Raw genomic sequence first — 15,457 nt, forward strand, 5'->3', positions numbered from 1 at the left:
TCTCAGCAGTCGATCACAGTGTTACATCTTACCTAACTGCGAGAAAAAAGGTCACACATGTTGTTTGTATTGTGATTCATACGATGCACACAACCAGTCGTCTGTATCTGTTACATTTCTCAACGCAATCATGCCATGAACATGATCTGACATGAAGTTTGTCATAATCTGTACGGTTCACGACAAAGTGTTTGTCGCTTACAAGTAGTCATGTCAATGAATCTGAATCTGATCGCTTCTATGATCTTGATCGCTAGAAGCGATTTATTTCCATCCCTGTCCAAGCAATAATTGGAGCCAATTATAACCATATTTGGATTGGTTTCCTCATAGTAGGGTTCGATCAGCGAATCCCTCAGGGTGGATAAAGAAGAACGTTATACAAACTTAAAAGAGCGTTGCTTCAATGACACTTCCATATCTAATTTTTCACTCTTTCCCCTGTCTCTCCTGAGAGACTATAAACAATTTTGTTTCATTACTTTCTTCTACAGTTCCTTGCATCGATTGTAAAAAAACAGCCGTTATAAAAAATTAATTAAATACCTGTCCTCATTACAAAGCTCCAGACAAAAACACGGAGTTAGTTATAGAATAATCGAGCAGTATCCTGTACGCAACCCAAGTAGCAATGCTGGTTTTATTACGCATTTATAACAGTTCTAGTGAGCAAAATTGATCATAAAACCCGCAATAAAAGTGCCTCGGATGTCATTAGCGCCAACAGTCTGTTGCGCTCTAGTGATGATTGAGTAGGTTCAAGTTGTTATATGACTTGGAGTGCATAGCGAAAGAGGAGGAAGATTTGTTGAGAAAATCGGAGGAATCCCATTTCCCAGGCGATTACAGGTACTATCACAGGTTTTCAGGTAATTACTTTTTCTTCTTCTGTCCACCGCAGTTTAATCAGATCACTTGAATGGAATCAGATCAACTTGAATGGAATCAGGTCACTGAATCGTGGCGTTGTGATGCTTCATGACGGAAACTTTCCTGGTTTGGAGGTTGTAGTGCTTCAACTCCGCTTGAAGCACTTTTTGAAGGAACTTCCAATTTTTTCCGCATCTCTTCCATCCATTTTTAGTACGTAGTTCAAAATTGGCAAGGTTAATTCGTTCAAAATATTTCATCCTATCATGACCTAATTTGGTCTGAATCAAAATTTTTGTTTAACACCCTGCAGTAACACGATAAAAACGGTGATAATGAGTATTTTGTACAGCACTATAATTTGGTCTTTACTGTGTTAACTGCCAGTCGGATCGGGGATTGTCGTTCCGGTTCGATTCACGAATTCTCGCAAAATGCTTCACAGAAAAAACAAAAATGCTACACAAAAAGAACTCACTGCATCTGTGGGTTAGTTTTTTTGTTCTCACGAATGTTAACAGTATGTAGGGTATGTTGCTGCTTCGTCGTAATTGCCTATTCCCGTCCTATCCAACTGAAATTATTGAAAATATCAGCGATTTTTATGACACACAATGCAAAATTAGTTATTCCCTAATATTTTAATTTGTTGACTATCATACGCGATCAATCAAAGTGAGCTGAGATCTATTTAAATGGTTTTTTTCATCAAAGAATTCCTAGCAGCCAAATTTCCTACGTTTTTTCGTGCGACGAAGAAGAAAATGTCGACTAATCGTTTCAATTTCCGTCATTCAAAAAATGAAAATAACTCACGCAACGCATTGTCGTTATTCTGCAGCCGGGAAAACATGCATGACCAGCAGAAATTTTGCAGAATAACATTTGTCATGGCGTCCTACACAAATACATGCGCGCTAGCGCGTAAACATTATTCATAAACATTATTGTTATTTTTAGTTCGGATGATGAAAAATTTTGATGGACGGATTTTAAAACGGTACGACGAATTTAAGAAATAAAGTCTGTTGCGTAATTTCAATAAAATGCTTTACTAATCGCTTTTTAGTGAATTCAAAGTGCACTGATCGGAAGGTAAGTGTGTTTGAGTCAAATCAGCACAAGAACTTTTAGAGTATTCATTAAATCCACCTAAGAAATGATGAAAATTAGAGTGGCTTTCCTTACTACGACGGGAATTAGAAATAAATCCTATGTATGTATGTCGCTTTTGTCTAACTACAGCGATAATCGGGAATGGAGGATTGGTTCTAGGGTTGATCAAAATAATTCGCCACATGTATGTAACAGTACACGGTATAATAATCTCTCAGTAAACAGAAAAGGCCAATTCCACTATTTTCTACTTCAACTCTTACTATATTTTTTTGCGGCATTATGTTCTGTGATTGACTTACCTATACAATCATATTTATTTATTCTCGCGGAACAGCTCCAATAAAAATACTGCCCTCCACATATTTGGTGAGCTTACCCAGCTGCATAGTTCAGACAGTAGAAAGAGTATTAATTGTCGATGTGCCCAATAAAATCGCATTCTCCATTATTTTCCTTCCTATCTGACAGCTGCTATTCACCTCTCCGATTAACTCCCGATCGACGGCAGTTACCTCCGACTTAGCGGTCAGATTTTACATAGTTAGGTAACTCACTGCTCTATTGCCCCCTTTCCCGTTGCCACTCTTTACATAACAAAACCTTCCCATGCAACTGCCATCTGGTTTCGAGATCCACTGGGAGCTAACAAAATGCCCGACATCTCGGTTTACCGCAATGCACCCAGCAGTGGCGGCTGCCATTCATTCCTTACAACTCGAACTCGATGTAGCTATATAATACAGTCGGCTGCTTGGCTTAGCCAGACAGCTAACAAGCCGTCCATTAATAGTCAATTCTCCATAGTGCTGTCGAACCTAGCCGACCAAACTCGGACAAGTTAAGCCCATTAAACTAATTATGGATGCAGCGCGTTCCACCGCTACCGATTGTCCCGTCAGCTCGGGTTAGCAAAGTTCACACCGATGACCGGACCGACGGAACCGGTGATGAATTGCGCAAAACGGCTTTAGCTCCAGCTCGAGAACGTCTTCCGATTCGTCGACTCGGTCGAGCTTGACTTGTTGTTTTGCTTTGTGCAAAATTTATATCCGTCACTCACGATTTGGTTGAATTGTGCAATAAAAGTCGAGGTTGGAGGTTTTTGCTCGATAACGGAGGTTCGTCGTCTATCGTCTGGGAAGTCTTTTTGAAATTCAACTTCTGCAAATCGAAAGGATAATGCTTGCAAACCTTGGATTTAGAAATCTCCAACCAATAAAATTATTCACTATCGTGCAAACCTAGCTCGTAACAGTAATAAGTGTATTTTCACCTTCGAATAAACCCCACCGATTTCAATTACGGCAAAACAAACAATTTACCGAAAGCCGCACTTATGCTCGCGGCGGCGTTACAATTGCACTGAGAACGGGTATAGAAAACGAAAGTCGAAAACGGTTACTCAACCGTTGCAAATCATGCACAGCTTATTACCTCATTGAAGCAATCGTCTTGAGCAGCACACAGTCAGTGCACCAGTCAACCAGCCAAGCTGCAGCCATTCGTTGTAGGCCTACTTGCTAAGTCGCCGCAGTAGTAAACCACTGCAAACGACGACGGCGACGACGCGACGGCGTGGATCACATTGACCCCATCGTAGTCCATCCAACAACAGTGCCAGCTGTTGTTCGAGCTATAGCGGGTGTCTAACGGCGCATGATTTATTTATTGTTTAAATTTCCTTAGTGTTTTGTTTGCTGATGCACCGACACATAACAACTATTTAATTATGCAGTGAAGGTCAGCTTTAGTTTACGTCATTTTTGTGACGTAAAATAAAATTAGGATGCACAGCACAGCAGCAAGGGTTAGTGGTCTGGTCAGTCAGTACCTATACGCTTCGAAACCGCACCCTGTTGGTGGCTTTCGGTTTGACCCACTTATTGCTTATTGCGGCGTACTACTCCGGCGTTTACGACCCGGCACAGAGCTGCGAAAATATTTTTGTTTTGTTTTGCCAGTGACCTTTTTGTGCGGTGACCGAAATTCAAAAGCCGGTTTTGTCTTGCTTTTTTATGCAATCCCGGCGATCCGAAAATTATAACAGTTTATTGTTACTAAGCTCGTAAATATTGGATGAGGGGTCAACTCGTAATAACAAGTCGCCGTGTAGGATTTATTTGTTCGAAAAAGACACGATAAGATTTGAAATAGTGCTTCAAGCCGTAATTTGAAAAGCAGCTTTCTTTTGTTACCTTGATTGTGGCGGGTTTTCATTTCTCGACGAACATTACTTTTTCAAGTCTGTTTTGGAAAACCAATTTATTTCTTGAAATATGTTACACTTGTGGTTAGGAATGAGATAGGAATTAAAAATTGGGTAGAAAGATTGCCTTTCGAGTGTACAATCATAAAGCTACTCCGACTCCGGCTACGAGAAACGATCTGTAATAAACTGTACAATTCACAAGTGTGCCGGTACTTGAATTGTGCGAGCAACTATATAAATCGAACGACATCAAGTTGCATAGTGACCGCGATTTGTTCGAGTTCATCACAGTTTGGCGGAGAAATGGATTCACATTCAAGAGAGTTATTAATTGCAATCAACATTCCACTACCCCCGTTAATATTTGATGGTCAACTCGTTACGATCACACCGAAAGAAACCGTAGCCCTATGTCACATTCCCGTGAAGACAAGCACATCATACTCACAACCAGATAACAATAAACAGAACCAAGCGATTTTAGTCCACAAACCTCGAACATTCTGATAGTATCACAGATAGGCATCTAATGTGTTGAAGAGCAGGCATCGAAATCGACTCGCAATGACGAATACACTTGCGTAACATCGCAAGCTAGAAGACCACGTCTCATCTCCCAAACACTAAAACAACGTTGGCCCCAATGTAACAGGAGGTCCCGGAATTTCCATAGAGTAGTGCATCCTGGCGATAGGCGATAACTTGATCTCCAAATAAAATTAGACACCCTTTTAGTTAAATTAGATTAGAACAGAAGACGAACTGGAACTGAAACCAGGACTGACCTGCTCTTTGTGCTTCGATTTTACTTACTTCTTCTTGATTTGGCTGTACCATATCAACCAAGTTAAATTTAGTGAAAACAAGCTAGATTAAAACTTCTCGGTCGGTGGTTTCTACAGTTGACGGAGGAAGAGGCACAATTTGTGTGTCTTAAAATAACCCAAAACCAGATACGGCGCTACGTTAATAAGGGGGGTTGCGCAGTCTCCTTTTGTCCAGCGCCTCTATGGTTCAAAGGTACACGGGTACCAGTGAGCCACACGCCCTGACGGGTATTGTGTGTTCAAATCCGGTTATAATCTCTGATTGTAGACCAACGGTTGAAAGCCCCATCAAAAAGTAAATAAAAAATAAGTCTGGTAATAGCTTGGTTTGACCCATGCACCTTCCAGCATTGGACAAAAGGTAGGAGTCACAACGACAACTTGTTAAGCGTAGCTACCTATTACCCCCCCCCCCCCACACCCCCTCCTTTCCACTCGAAAATTTTCATTACTTTCCCCAACCGTCCCTCCATCAATTGTAGAACCAACGTTTCAAAAAATATTAATATTAATGCCTAACCGCATTTCAAAGTCAAAGACTAAAAACACGAGTTTGGTCAAGTTAAATTTGGAAAATTTATATATGGGCACTTATATAGCCTATTATTCTTTACAAAACTGTTGAGTTAAACATAGCTCTGTCTCTTTTATTTACGGTGTACCCCCGGTTTACACTAAGCGATACATAAAAAACGATTATTGTGCACCAACAACGGGTGTGAGCCAGGAGTGCTTCGTAATTATTTAAGGCTTGCTGAATACCCGATCTTACTCGGGGCCCCATTGCCTCTTAGTCACTTGTACATCTGTTGTTGTAACGAAAATTCTCATAGTGCAAAAAACCAAACACTTTTTTCATTATAATGTGACCATCTTCTTCTTTTAGTGCTGATTAGATGCTGGTCTAACAAGCTAGTCGTCGTATGTTCGAATCTCGGCTAGGCGGTGCTTGCTAGTTAGAGTCAATAGGATCGTTGCACTGGCCCCGTAATTTTCCTGTACTCTAACAGCCGGCTGCGAAGTCTGTCGATAAAGAAGGGTAATGTCTAAAGACGGTATAAACCCATTTGAACGAATTTGAACCAAATTTCGCCAGATTGTTCGTTTTCGGTCAGAAAGCCAAAATCGAAAATTTGGTGCCGATCGGACATTCCCTCGATTAATGGGAGCACCTCCATTTTTAAGAAAAATACCCTTTTTTGTCAAAACCTCTTATTTTCTTTTGCTTATATCTCCGGAAGTATTGAGTCTAGAAAGACACATTTTCACATTTTTAAAGAAAATTACCCAAGGAATTCGAAAAACATATTACACTCAAGTCGCTTTTTACGCGAAGGATATGTCCCGCGTAAATCAAAACCGCGAAAATTCCGAAATTCGCATAAAAAACCTTTGTTATATAGTATAACAAAGGTAAAAACCGCGCAAATTCCGAAATTCGCGTAAAAAGACCGCGTGAATTCCGAAATTCGCGAAAAAAAAAACGCGTAAATTCCGAAATTCGCGTAAAAAAAAACCGTGTATATTCCAAATTCGCGTAAAAAAAAACAAAATTTTGCGTAAAAAAAACTTTGTGGATTTCAACACTGCGCGAAAAAATGGACGTTTTGGGCACATCCGCGTAAATTCCGGAAATCCCGTGAAAAAACCGCGTAAAATCCGAAATTCGCGTAAAAAAAAACCGCGTAAATTCTGAAAATCGTGTAAAAAAAACCGCGTAAATTCCGAAATTCGCGTAAAAAAACGCGTAAATTCCGAAATTCGCGTAAAAATAGTCGCGTAAAAAAACCGCGTAAACCACGTAGCGACTTCAGTGTATTTTTAAGCACCAGTGCTGCCAAATATTTTTAAACTTAATTTGAAAACTAAATTTTCATTTTTCTTTCAATGAAGACAATTTGCTCTTAAAAATTCCAACTTCATCGTGTTTTGCAGATTTTTTAGCGTTTTAAATCAAGCAATACCCCATTTTTTATGTAAAACTCTAAGCGAAATAATTTTTTTTTGAGCAGTGATTCTCTACGTAATGTAAAACTACTTTGCCATATCGGGAAAGCATTTATACAATATATAGCAAAGTTTTTCCTACCAGTGTTGCCAGCTTTTCAGTTTTTCGTTTGATTTATAGCACTAGATGAGGAAATGTTACTTCAAAAAGACGTAAAATATACGTTAGTTGTTTGATCATAACCTTGTAAACTGTTTTTCATCTTGCTAATAGACTAATATTCCCTTAATTAATGTAACTAATCATGCGGGAAACTGAAAAGTTGGCAACACTGTGAAGAAAAACCATTTTATATACTGTAAAAATACTTTTCCGATATTCCAAAGTATTTTTGCATTGCGTAGAGAATTATTGCTTCAAAAAAAGATATTTTGCTCGTGGTTTTACATTAAAAATGGGGAATTGCTTGCTCTAAAACACTGTACCATCAAAAGTGCCTTCAATATCAAGAAAAGCACATAGTGCGGCGGTATTTGAGAGACTTTACCATCAGTGTCACTACGCAAGTAAGTTCGGTTTCCGTAGATTGTCCATGATTTTTTCCATCAACTTATGATTGAGAATGAACGTTGATATCAGACTAAGTGGTCTGAAGGCTTTAAGCATGGTTTCATCATTTCTACCTGTCTTGGGTAGAAGAGTCTTGGGTCTTGGGTCAGCTTGCTGGGATACGCCCCAACGTGAAGCTGGCAAGTATAAAGAGGTCGGACCTTACAATCTCGTCCGTCTTTTTAAGAAGATGGGTACGATGGGCTTCCCGGCGAAGATTGCTGAGCGTTTAATTCCATCAGAGCACGCCACAGCAAACTTTCCATATAGTAAATGTGCAGTTCACGGTAAACGTATTAATGATCCTACTGCGTAGGACGAGCATGCCGTATAGTTTTAGTGATTGCATGAAAGCTAGGTCAAATTATTATAACAAGTTGAGTTTTCGTTGATGTGTCTTGGAACAAAGGATGGTCTTCAAAGGAGGTTGTTAAATTTCATACTTGAATCTACTACAGCAGGATTTCGAATTTGGCAACAAATGCGTGTCGCCTATGTTGCCAAAATCGAAACCGTGCCTAAATCGAGACCCTATTTTGATATGAAAAAACTGAATGTCAATGCGTTAGAAATTGACTAAATGTTATTAATCGACGATTGCAACCGTTTTATGTGCGGTGCAAGTAAGTTTTTGACGACCTGCTGTAAGACGTAGTCCTACGGCAATAAAAATATTATTGTTCGAAACATTCTATAACCACAAACTTTTCTTCATGAACATACTTAGGGCAATATTTTTTCGTCATTTAAAGTATGTATACAGAAACTGAGTGATATTTAAGCATATTTTTGGAAGTAAAATAATTTGTGTTGCCAAAAACGGATACTTTTGTTGCCAAAATCTAAGTCCCACTGTACTGACAAGAGATCTTTAATTATTGGAACTTTTGCGCTTAATTGGTTGAAAATGGTTAAAAAATAAGAATTACACTTTTGGTACCTCGAAATGTTGGACCCCTCGGTCGCCAAGGGGTCTAACAGGTTAAAAAAAAGTCGAATTTTGAGTAAACCTTGAAATCAATATCATGTTATATTTCATAAATATGCCATGAAACAACGAACAAATAGCCCGGTTCTGTAAAGAAGAAGAATAGGGCTTTCAAATGGAGTCAAAAAAATTGGCGGCCATCTTGATTTTGGTCACCATATAGGACTTTATCAAAAATCGCCGTTTTCACCATGAGCCCCCCAACCTACTTTCATTTTGAGACCACCATTGGAAAGCTGAGGAAAAATGCTACAAGAAACATCCATAAAATTGGGTGTGCAATGGCATTAACTGAATAAAACAACCAGTTATTTGTAGCAAGGTTCATAATTTTCATATAATTATTGTGATATTTCTAAAATTTGCCATGAAACAAACTACAAACTGTAGAGCAGACATGTAGCAGAGCAAAAAGATAAAATGATAAATGATAGTTGGTATATGGTATCGTATATTTTACATCAGCAGTAATATCCAGAAGACATTGCGGCTCGCGGTTTTAATGGGGATATATAATTTGGCTCGTATTTTGCCTTCTTATGGGAATCAGGTAGTGCTCTATACAAACGACATGGTTTTGTAAAGAAGCGAGATAGGGTTTATAAACGAAGTGAAAAAAAATCGACGACCATCTTGGATTTGGCCACCAATTTTCTTTGAAAAACTATTTGTTTCTTAGTGGAATATTTCTAGAGATAAAATAAAAAACAATAAGGGGATTTGACAAATACGGGTTAATTATTGTGAGGGGCGGTCTCACAATAATTAAGGGCAGGTCCAAACGACAACAAACTTGTAATTTTTGCTTTTTGACTTAAAATGCGCAATTAACCCAAATTTGGTTCAAATCCGAAAAAGTTACGTAATCACACGTTAAAACTTTTCCCAACCACTACGCGTGAAATGATCTATAAATGGAAGCCCGTCCATCATTAAGAATATGTCTAAAACTTTTCCACAATTTTTTGATCCCAAGTGCAGATTCGATGGCTATTTCCTCCCGGTCACTTCTTGCTTAGTAACAAAAGTTGTCACAAAATGGAAAATAACGCAACGGCAACTAAAACAAACTGGAACGACTATTGCTGATTTTGATTATCCGTTCTAAGAATGCCCTGCCGGCGGTTTGTACTTTGATAGTACACCCACAGCCGATCGATCCCCGTGAGCGGCACGTGTAGGTCATCCGAAAAAACTGGTCCCCGTCGAAGCGGCCGGCGAACAGTGGGTGTTAACGATAAGAAAATTTGGACAAAATTATTAATTATTTATTTTGCTTTGATTTCAATTTAATAATTATTATAATTTATTAATATAATCAGCATAGCAGTTTTATTAGGGACTTTTTTAGAGATTTTAAAAAAAGTTGGGTAGATTAACGAAGGAACTGTTTCGAAATCCCAACAGATTTTGTATATGAATTCAGACGAGTTCGGGTGCAGTTATTTTGGTAAGCTCAAAGAAAAAAATCAGTTCTTGGCTTCCCGAACCTCCCAGTTTGCCTCGTGTTACCACCATGATCTTACAAGCCAGCTGTCGTATGCTCAAATCTCGACTGAGAGAAACTGTTAGAATAAACAGAGTACGGTACAGTACACTAACAGTTAGCAGCTTTGCTATCTCGCTTTGATTATCGAATTCTCCTAAATTTCCAATTAAAATCCACTTTGCGTAAAACCTGTCCGTTGGACGTGTTCTACTTAACAACTCGAACAACTTAACAATATATAGTTCTATGGCATTGATTTTTGGCCGAGATTTTATCCTCTGTGCGGTGCCTGCGATCATCGACTCTGAAATACTATTTTTATACTTCTGCTTTGTTTCCCGTTCATATACATACATATACGGCCCTCCTGGGCGTAAATTCATTTTCGACCCCCTGAATGGCGCAAGCGAAACAGCCCCCCGGGGCAAACCGATTGACGAAAACGAAAAGTATGACAAACTAGTTTATTCGCCCCGTGCGCAATTCTGGACGTTTCGGACCAGATGGAATGATGAAATTTCCATCAAAACAACAACATATCGTTCGAGAAGGTACAGTTGAAATTACCAACAAGAACAATCTCGAAGTGATAGGTGGTGGTAGGTTGTGAAATGATTTGCATTATTTCGAACCGGAATCGATCAAAAATAGAAATCATTAAGGCAAGTGACTCACACTCGAACCGGCGTTTGCGGGAAAACAATAAAACTTAATTGACTCTTGTCATGTTTGATGTTGTTTTTCACCGGTTGTTTATGTTGTTTTTGCATATTTTTTGCACCATAAAAAATAAAATGCCTAAAAGACAAACACGTGACAGATTCGCATCCTAATCTGATAACTTCATAACTTGAAACGATCCTTGTTTACTGTAGATATTGACTTTTGAATTTATAATTGCAAAACATTAACTTATCATATCGTGCTTGTTAAACCGACTCAAATGTGCGATACATTTATAAAATAAATGCTGACTGAAAAGCTCCGTTAAAATAAGCGCAACTGCATTTCAGCGCAGATCGATAATTTGAACTTTGGGAAACAACTCTAACTTCTCGAACCTCAAAAGCTACTACAAAATTTCACTAACTCCTACTTTCAAATCGCCCGAATGTATGCAAAGTACACCACATAACACCTGCTTGTACAAAAGACTAACCAGCAACTTTTTTGCTCTCTCTCTCTCCCTCTACCAGTTCCACCACGTTATCGCTGACGATGGCGGTCAGTCCAACCAAGTGGCACTTTGCAGCGCACATGGGTCAGCTTTTGCGGGACGCCGGTGATAGCCTGGTTACCCCTATGGGCTGCTCGCATCTGTGGCCTAGTTGTCCGTACAGTTCGAAGAAGCTACTGAAGCTCACCAACGTGGTGCAGCTGAAATGAGGCCGCTCCCATTCGCCGCCAACCGACCGACCGACCGGCCTCGTGTAACCCCCGGTCCAGGAAGGACGACGAACGTATCTCGTCTCGTGTGTGCATTTCCTCGCCTTGACAGGAGGATGATGCGCAGGAAAAAAAGCGGCTCACCCGGAAAGCGTCCGGTTCGACTCACCATACATCACCTTGTGGGCCCAGCGCCCTCCCTCTCTGTAGTAGTGACTAATTCAACCTGTAAATATTTGAAGCACCTTCCATTATTAGGCGGAAAATGTTTCGCCAACTTTATACGATGACGATGATGGGGTGGCGCAGGCATCGCACGGAAAACTTCCCCAATTGGAGTTTGAATTGTTTTTCGAACTGACGAACGCGATGACAAGCGTGAACACTCATTGTATAATAATCACTGTCGGTGCCCCCGGACGGACGGACGGACGGGCCCCGGCGATTTAAACGATTGTAAATATAAACGATTCACCTGTGACTTCTCTACTTTGTATGAAACACACTCGTGCGCGCCGGCTCTATGGATATGCATATGAGCCTTATAGCATTGTAATCCAATTCGCGCGAGATCAATAGTTCAAATGAAAAAAAAGAAATAAAATGTGATTTTATGCTAATTGAGAATACATATAGCTGATAACGTTGATTCTATTTAGCAGTAAGGTTCAATTAAACTTTATGGATTTAGAATAATAAAATCTTGTGATTAACGTATTATTTCTACTTTAAATACCTGTCGTATACCGAGGCGATGATGACAATAGAATATGATTTGATTTATGTATGTATGATGCATAGGCTTCGCCCGTTATCAGACTTAAAGATATACCTAGGTACATATAGATTCTACCAAGTAAGCAAATATATAAAAACTTTACACATAGTTATTAAAATATTGTTTGGGATTATGTTTAAGCTGACCACTTGACATCTCAATGAAAATAACGGATTGAAGATCGTTGTAAATAGCCATCATCCGATACATAGGAAATCCTTTTTAATTTCTGACTATTGCACAGTGGTCCAAACAGCGAAATACGTGATCGTGTGATATTGCGCCAAAACGTGAAGTTTTTCGCATATAGTGTCTTTAGGAACATTTCTTGGTATAATAAGCCCCTTCTTGTGAGAGAAATCTTTGGGTGATTAATTCCCTTAAAAGTGAGATACGAAATTTATTTTCTCGTACATTCAAGATACAGGTTTGGTACTTTCGGCAAAGTTGTAGTAAATAATAATGCAAACAACTTTGTCAAAGACACCATACTTGTATCTCTTCATGGAAATTATCTATGAAGCGTTATTCGTGGACAAACCCTTTAAAACAGTTTCTAAACCCTGACTTATTCTGGTCAAATTTTACGTGTTCATAGTGTTCTAGAAAGTTGTTTATCTAGCTAAAATCAATGTTTTTGTAGAACATTGTTATACGTGATTTTCTGAAGTTTCGGAGATTTTGAGCTTTTTTGATGAAAAATAGTACTTTTTTGAGCTTAAATATTTCCCAAGGTGGCAAATGGTGGCAGATTAAACAACTCGTACTTAAAAGTGCAACAAAAAGATGTGTTGCTTATTTTATTTTTGGTTCGAGTAAAGTTAATTGTTAACTGCTTGTTAATTCGTGTTTTCTAATTAAATAGTTATTTAGTCATTCCGAGAAAATTCGGCCTTCTATGACTGTTGTTGAAATTCGGCCATTTGGATTTCAGTCATTTGTATTTCGGCCATTCGGTACCAGCCCATTATGAGTGTGATCTTTTGAAAAGACACCAATCGAAGGTATTGAACAAAATAGACTTAAGTTAGTTATTTGGAAGTCTGGCTCTTATTAATTGCGGCCAATAATTTTAAGTCTACATTCATTTTCGACTTGAAAATAGGCGAAAAAATTGCTGGTAACTCAGCTTGTTAGAAAGAGATTGTCAACGTAAACAAAATGGCGTTTATTGCATCCAAAGTACATTTTAATTGTTCTATAAACATGACTGAGATGGGTTTTAAAAACAACTATAACTTTTGAGGATACAAACGGATACAGACAATTGATACTTGCTTTTAAAGGTTTTTTGTTGTACTTTTAAGTAGGAGTTGTTTGGTCTGCCACCATTTGCCACCTTGGGAAATATTTAAGCTCAAATTAGTACTATTTTTCATCAAAAATGCTCAAAATCTCCGAAACTGCAGAAAATCGCGTATAATAATGTTCTACAAAAACGTTGATTTTAGCAAGATAAACAACTTTCTAGAACACTATGAACACATAAAAGTTGACCAGAATAAGCCAGGGTTTAAAAACTGTTTTGAAGGTTTTGTCCACGAATAACGCTGCATAGACAATTTCCATGAAGAGATACAAGTATGGTGTCTTTGACAAAGTTATTTGTATTGATATTTACTACAACTTTGCTGAAATTACTAAACCTGTATCTCGAATGTACGAGAAAATAAATTTCGTATCTCACTTTTAAGGGAATTAATCACCCAAAGATTTCTCTCACAAGAAGGGGCTTATTATACCAATAAATGTTCCTAAAGACACTATATGCGAAAAACTTCACGTTTTGGCGCAATATCACACGATCACGTATTTCGCTGTTTGGACCACTGTGTATTGGGGTCGAAACATGCTGGCCTTTAAAACAAGAAGTGCGGTTGACAAAAAGTGAAGATTGTATCGTTCAATTGTTCAGCAGATGTTGGTGCACTTTTGAACTTTGAACCATTTTAAAATGATAAAAAGGTTACCAAACTACTGTAAAAATGTTCAAAATCTATCCGAAATGCACCGCTAAGCAGCCTTGTTCTCCATGCCGATATATCGATTTGTCGAACGAAAGTGGATGACATTCTTCATTCTACCAGCAAAATCACGCGGGCGAAACAACTCGTTCGAAATAAGCTGCACGAAATTCAGGTTCTTCTGAATACAGTCCTCAATCACATTTTAACGTTTAAAAAAGCAGTAAAATAATTTGTTTGAAATTTCAGTTGTTCAGTTCAGTCCGTTACTAGACATTGAAATAGTTAGAAATGGAATTGGAATAGAATACTCAATCAATACTAATCTAGTACAGTTTAAGGCCGAAGCAGCGCAAGCATCAAACACCGTTGGTGCGATCGAGAAAGATAGCATTTTGAAAATTTTTAATATTTCTTAAATAACGCTACAACATAGTTTTTCGAATACATCATTCTGTATAAATCCCGTACCTGATATGATATGTCACTACAGTTGAATATTCGAAACCATCTAATCAAAGCGCACTCTCATGTGTGTGTGTGTGTGTGTGTGTGTGTGTGTGTGTGTGTGTGTGTGTGTGTGTGTGTGTGTGTGTGTGTGTGTGTGTGTGTGTGTGTGTGTGTGTGTGTGTGTGTGTGTGTGTGTGTGTGTGTGTGTGTGTGTGTGTGTGTGTGTGTGTGTGTGTGTGTGTGTGTGTGTGTGTGTGTGTGTGTGTGTGTGTGTGTGTGTGTGTGTGTGTGTGTGTGTGTGTGTGTGTGTGTGTGTGTGTGTGTGTGTGTGTGTGTGTGTGTGTGTGTGTGTGTGTGTGTGTGTGTGTGTGTGTGTGTGTGTGTGTGTGTGTGTGTGTGTGTGTGTGTGTGTGTGTGTGTGTGTGTGTGTGTGTGTGTGTGTGTGTGTGTGTGTGTGTGTGTGTGTGTGTGTGTGTGTGTGTGTGTGTGTGTGTGTGTGTGTGTGTGTGTGTGTGTGTGTGTGTGTGTGTGTGTGTGTGTGTGTGTGTGTGTGTGTGTGTTTACGTGATGAAACGCTCTATGCCAGGCATACTAATGATGTATGTGGCACAGTGTGGGACTCTAACCCACTAAAAACCTCACGGGCGTCTGACCTTAACCCCCCGGAACTACCGTTAAGTATTACTTCGGGGGGAGGCTGTGTCTGTACACTGCTCCGTGCACCTGTCGAGACGTGAACCGATCCGGAGATGGAGATCGTCATAACATCCACTCCTTCACAGCCACCCTCTCAGGATTCTGCCATCCGTGATGCAACTCA

General features: G+C 39.1%; 1 protein-coding gene across 1 annotated transcript in view; it reads left to right on the forward strand.

Moving 5' to 3' along the window:
- Positions 1-11,445, forward strand: part of LOC128737993 (uncharacterized) — a 28,462-nt gene extending 17,017 nt beyond the window's left edge. Inside the window, exon 3 of the mRNA XM_053832785.1 lies at positions 11,256-11,445. Coding sequence (XP_053688760.1) covers positions 11,256-11,445 — 190 coding nt within the window. The remainder of the gene's footprint in view (positions 1-11,255) is intronic.
- Positions 11,446-15,457: the final 4,012 nt, after the last annotated feature.

This window comes from Sabethes cyaneus, chromosome 2, assembly GCF_943734655.1.
Source record: "Sabethes cyaneus chromosome 2, idSabCyanKW18_F2, whole genome shotgun sequence".
Classification (NCBI taxonomy): domain Eukaryota; kingdom Metazoa; phylum Arthropoda; class Insecta; order Diptera; family Culicidae; genus Sabethes; species Sabethes cyaneus.